This window comes from Anguilla rostrata, unplaced genomic scaffold (assembly GCF_018555375.3).
Source record: "Anguilla rostrata isolate EN2019 unplaced genomic scaffold, ASM1855537v3 scaf1021, whole genome shotgun sequence".
Lineage (NCBI taxonomy): Eukaryota > Metazoa > Chordata > Actinopteri > Anguilliformes > Anguillidae > Anguilla > Anguilla rostrata.
Window position 1 is genome coordinate 32,501 of NW_026986370.1, and position 5,533 is coordinate 38,033.

A 5,533-nucleotide genomic window follows, 5' to 3' on the forward strand; every position below is an offset into this window, starting at 1 on the left:
CACGCCTCAGTGCTAAAGCAGCAAAGGGGACCTCGAACCTGACTGTGTCACGAGTAGAGCCGTCGGATTCAGCCACATACTACTGCGCTGTTATTGTCAACAGAGAGATCAGCTTTGGAAATGGAACCACTTTAATGGTGACGGGTAAATATGAAACTTGTTTTCTTTTACCATAGCCTTATTTATTTATGAAACAAAAACACACAAGAAGAAATATTTTTGTACAGAAACTCATCTTTGCATTGTTTTTGTTTCTGCCGAACAGTTCTGAGTTTATACACGAGGAGCATTTCCAACACTGCCACAGCATTAGTTTGGGTCGTAAAATTGTCATAAAATTGAAGCAGTCGCCATTTTCACCCAACTGGAAGGGCCTTCCATGTATCTCCCATGTTAAAGAATATACACTCGTTAAAGCTTGTTTAATTATACATTCTAATGGAAGGCTGCAAAATTTACATGCAAGAGGCTCTATGCTAACATAGAGATATAATAAAATAAAAAATAAAAACTTGAATAGGTATTTAGAGTAAAGAATGGCAGACATGCTGGTCTGTTTTTCCTTATGATGTACTGTAATGTAGGAAAAAATAACACGCCACTGTAAGTTTATCTCACTTGCATGGATGCTCACATGATACAGTAAGCTACACATACACATTTTGAGTTAAATCATGCCCCTCTTCATATCTGTTTTGTGAGAGTAACTGATTATAATTGGTGGACTCATCTTAAGCTATTGGAATAGCCTACAAATAATACCAAGTAATATTTATACAAAACTTACCCAGTACTCTACAATGGACAATTTTGTATTGCACTGAAATGAGAATTAAACTTTTACAGGGTCAGAGTCACACAACAGGACAGTAGTACTGCAGCAGCCCGAGTCAGTGCAGCCAGGAGACTCTGTGACTCTGCAGTGTACAGTACGCACTGAGACCTGTGCAGGAGAACACAGTGTGTACTGGTTCAGACAGGGCTCAGGAGAGTCCCCTCCAGGAATCATTTACACCCATGGAACCAGAAGTGATGAGTGCCAGAGGAGCTCTGAGGCTGTGTCTCCCACACAGAGCTGTGTCTACAACTTCCCCAAGAGGAACCTCAGCCCCTCTGATGCTGGGACTTACTACTGTGCTGTGGGCACCTGTGGGGAGATCCTGTTTGGGAACGTGACCAAGCTGGACTTTGAGGGTAGGCAAAAAATCACTGACATAGTCAGCGAAAGCACTATTTTAGTGCATTCGGATTTTTTAAAAGTTCAGTCTTTTTTTTCTTCTTCCAAGGCTAGGGCTAAATGAGTATCAAATAATTTCAACCAGTAGAACATACATACTTCATCTGACATTATTTGATGACTGTATAATATTCCCTAATTTATTTTTATGTTGCTAGGTATCAGTTGTTTATAGTTGCTCTTTGTGATTTTCTTTGTAATGCAGATTAGCACTCTGGGCAGGTTATGACTGTCAGTGTCTTATTAACCCTTTGAAGGTTTTTAAAAATGTTTTGTAGGTTGTTTGTGACTTTAAAAAAAAAATATTATAGTCAGTGTTCTAGAACTCCATTACTTTCATTGATCAGTAGTGATTGTTACATCAGCATTAAAATGTTCAGTTTAGTCACGATCTAATCACATATGATATTTATGATCTCACATCTCACAAGGTTAATATTGCTCATGAATGGCGCTATACTAAATTATGTTTTAAAATATCAGGGAATGGACATCTTCCTCTTTATTGCTTGGCGGGAGCTTTGACGTTGAGCGTGGTCCTAAATGTTGTCCTCGCTCTGAACAGGAGAAAAAACTGTGAGAACTGCAAAGGTAAGAGACAAATTTATCAATGTGTGCTATAAGTCACAAAGTTGTTGTTGTCTTTTTTTTTTTACAATGTATTTACTATAGAATATTTGGTCAATCAAATCGGACTAGTATAAAACATACAGGATCATAAAACTCAATATCATAAAGGATGTCAAACTAAAAATGTGCACTGTGTTTAGTGTTTGTGTAAAATAATTGGTTTAGGGTTAGGGTTGAGGTTGGCAATGAATTTGTCATGTAAGGCCATTTCATAAATAGCATGCAGAAATGCGTACAGAAACTTCACCTTGCTCTACAGAACTGTCGCATACAGTCGGGGGGCAGTTCTGTAAAACAAGGTGAAGTTGCTCCATTGGTGCAGATGGCTGTCCCCCTCTACCTTTACTTATGTGCAACATATGCACACATACAGTATTACATGTAAAAGCAAGCCAGATCTCACTTGAATTTATCACACTTCAGATTCTGATATTGACGCATATATTATACATTGGTGTTATTTGTTTTTGTATTTGTGTTTGGTATCCAGCTGGCCCTAAAATTATAGACACAACAGCTGTGATGTGACAAACCCTTGATTATGAAAATAAAATTGCTCTTAAGCTAAAGAGTAAAAAGAGTCTAGAATAAGTATAATTTTCTGGCCTCCAAACAAATTGAAGTATTTTTCAAGTGAAATTGCTGTTAAAGCCTATCCCTTTTCCCCATTGATTAATCCGATGTACTCCCTAGAGTACATTGGCATAATATATATACTCCCTTTATATATATATATATATATATATATATATATATATATGTACACATATATATAATTACTATATTAAAAACACAACTACTACTACTGCTATGAATAATAATAATAATAATAATAATAATAATAAGAAGAAGAAGAAGAAGAAGATGATGATGAAGAAATAGCTTTCTTATTTGATTATACATCCTTAAAAATCACTGCATATATTATTTGCGAAATTAATTTCAGACAACCTCCAGTGGTTAAAATCTTATTTTGCTGAAACAGGGTCTGCATCAAACAACCAGATGTCCAGAGAAGACTTGTCAAGAAAACAGGTACAAATATCATGTTGTGAAGTACATTTTTAAAAAACTAAAATAGACTATTTCTGTGGTGAACATACTGTTAAGAATGGGGAATAATCATGTTTGTTTCATCCTTTTAGAGTCAAGAGGAGGCAATGAATTACGCTGCATTGAATTTCACTGCCAAGAAACCCAAAGTGAGGCGGAACAAGAGGGAAGCGGAGAAAGAAACGGTTTACTCAGATATGAGATTTAGAGACCGCGAGTGAAGCTTTCCATGAAAAATGTTTGTTTATTAAACATTTCTTCACTAGCATTGGTGAACATTATACTATGGGGTTGTAAATGAGAGACTTATGGTCTTGTTTTTTTAGACTAAGAGCCCCTTTGAGCTGTGCTTGTCAATAGCTGTGCACTTGCTTAAATTAATCTGTTTTTCAAAATAAATGAAGTAAAATATGTAAAAAGTGTTCGCTGATGTGCCTGTGTTCTGACGTGAAAACATCAGTTAAATGTTGCTTAGCGTTGCTTAATCTTGCTCAGTCAGTTTAAGGCAGCCATGTAGTACAATGGTTCGGGAACAGAATGAGTAACCTGATTCTGAGGTGATGCACTGCCCTTACCCTTAAGAAAGGCCATTAACCCAAATGTCTTCAGTCTGTATTGAGCAGTATAAAATAAAACTGTGTGCACTTATAAAATTGTGTAAGTCACTCTGTGTAAAGGTGCCCTAACCCTGCTAAATGTTAAACAGAGATGGGAGTAAATCATTAGGACTTCAAAACAAGGCCAGACTGTTGATGTGTCATCAATGATTCGCTGATTCAAAATAATTGTAGTGTTTTGCATTGTAGATGTTTTGTTGTTCAGAAGAAGTCAGGGATGAAGGTAGGCAGCCTATCATTTATTTCGAGGTTCACAGGCATTGTTTCAGCTGGGGAAAGTTTCCAACTATTTCCCCAGCTCTTTATGAAAGGTCAAATTCTGTCCCTACCACATTTCATATGACACAATAGTCATCACATACAGTGGTGTGCAATAGTTTGGCCACTGCTGGTCAAATTGCATGTCTTGATGATTTGATTAATGAAAAGAAACACCGTTCTGTCTATCCCATCCCTATCCCAGCTGAGAATGGGCTGCCCCTCTATCGCCCTATTCCTCCTGAGTTTTCTTTCCATGGGGTATCTTTTTTTATTGCCTCCATCCAGTTTTTAAATTTTTTAACCTCCATTGCTCCTTGGAGGTCCAGGCCTAGTTTTGCCAAATTTTTATTTCTGGTTCCAATGTAAGCATTTTTTTGTCACTGCCTCCCACTACAAATAAAACTGAATTGAATTGACTTGAGAAGATAGCACAAGATTAACTTAAGGCCTGATGAGTCACCCAATTTTTGAGACCTTTTCAAAAAAGTATTTCTGGATCAAATGGAAGGGTGTCCAAACGTTTACGCATGTCACACTTACTGTTTTACGTCTTTCAATTTATTAAATTTACCAACAACAAATAGTTATTAAAATCAAGAGAAATATGTCATGCACCCTGCAGAGGCTGTGTTAACTTACTTTCACTTAGCGATCCATGTTCCTGCATGTTTTAGAACAGCTGGACATGCTTTCTGAAGGCTAGGCCTCTTGCTAGCAGAGCCCTCCCTGTACCTTCAGAAACAAAAGCACTTCCTGTATGCACAGCGGCAGCTTTCTTGTGTTCTCACTTACTGATGCTGTGCTGTAAGTTTTAGAACAACTGGGCACATGTTCAGACAGAATGACTCAGTGGCAGATACCTTCCTGTGTACAGGGACAGACCATGAACAGACTCCCACATGTTCATGCACTTCCTACTGAGAAGCCTGTCAGGTGTTCACAGGCTTACCCAGGCTGGACATACTACTGTAACAAGAGTAATTATATATACATGTGAGTGGTGTTTTATTCAATGTGTTGATTAAGATGGCAAACATTGGAATTGCTTATTGTCATTGAAATCTTTTGCACACGGCTCTCTTTTTCATTACCAGAAAAATGTGTTTGCCTGTTTCAGACTGCTCTGTTGTGGTGACGGGGAGGTCCAGTTATTTTCCACTCACAGCCTTAGACATTCAGCTCTACACACACCAGAGCTGCACAGGAAGACTGACCTGCTGCACAGAGCTGTGTTCACACCTCCCTCTCCTCAGCGCAGAAACCACACTGACGGTTCGATCAACCTCACGCCTCAGACCATCTTTCCATTACAACAGACCAGAAAAGAGAGGCCTAGAAGTGCACTTATATTTCAAAAGAAAAATACTAATAATCTGTCTCCGAGTTTCCAAATACAGCACACAAATTGGAGGGACAAAAGGTCTGTATTGCTCCCTATTGTTAAAGAGGCCTTTTCACTTTTCTGTCCTATATTCATCATCATTTGTATGTTTTATGATGTTGCTTCTTATGTTGGCCTTACACTAGGAGACTTCTAGACAACTAAAGTCTGACACACACTCACATTGGCTGTTGGCAGTGTAGGATCATAAAGTGCACCGGTGACCATAACAAACCTTCTTAGCCAAGAATTGTAAAAAAAATTACGATAATATATAAACACGGTTGATGTTATCGGAATGCTCAAGACGAGAAAGAGACTGTCACAAACTCTGTTGGAGGCGTCTTAATGCAG

The 5,533-nt window shown here is 38.1% G+C and overlaps 1 protein-coding gene across 1 annotated transcript in view; it reads left to right on the forward strand.

The window, feature by feature from the left end:
* Positions 1-3,573, forward strand: part of LOC135247009 (uncharacterized) — a 4,143-nt gene extending 570 nt beyond the window's left edge. Inside the window, exons 2-6 of the mRNA XM_064320302.1 lie at positions 1-144; positions 847-1,194; positions 1,721-1,828; positions 2,853-2,902; positions 3,013-3,573. The exon at positions 1-144 is cut by the window's left edge and continues 210 nt beyond it. Of these exons, the coding sequence (XP_064176372.1) occupies positions 1-144; positions 847-1,194; positions 1,721-1,828; positions 2,853-2,902; positions 3,013-3,141 (779 nt within the window). The 3' untranslated portion in view covers positions 3,142-3,573. The remainder of the gene's footprint in view (positions 145-846; positions 1,195-1,720; positions 1,829-2,852; positions 2,903-3,012) is intronic.
* Positions 3,574-5,533: the final 1,960 nt, after the last annotated feature.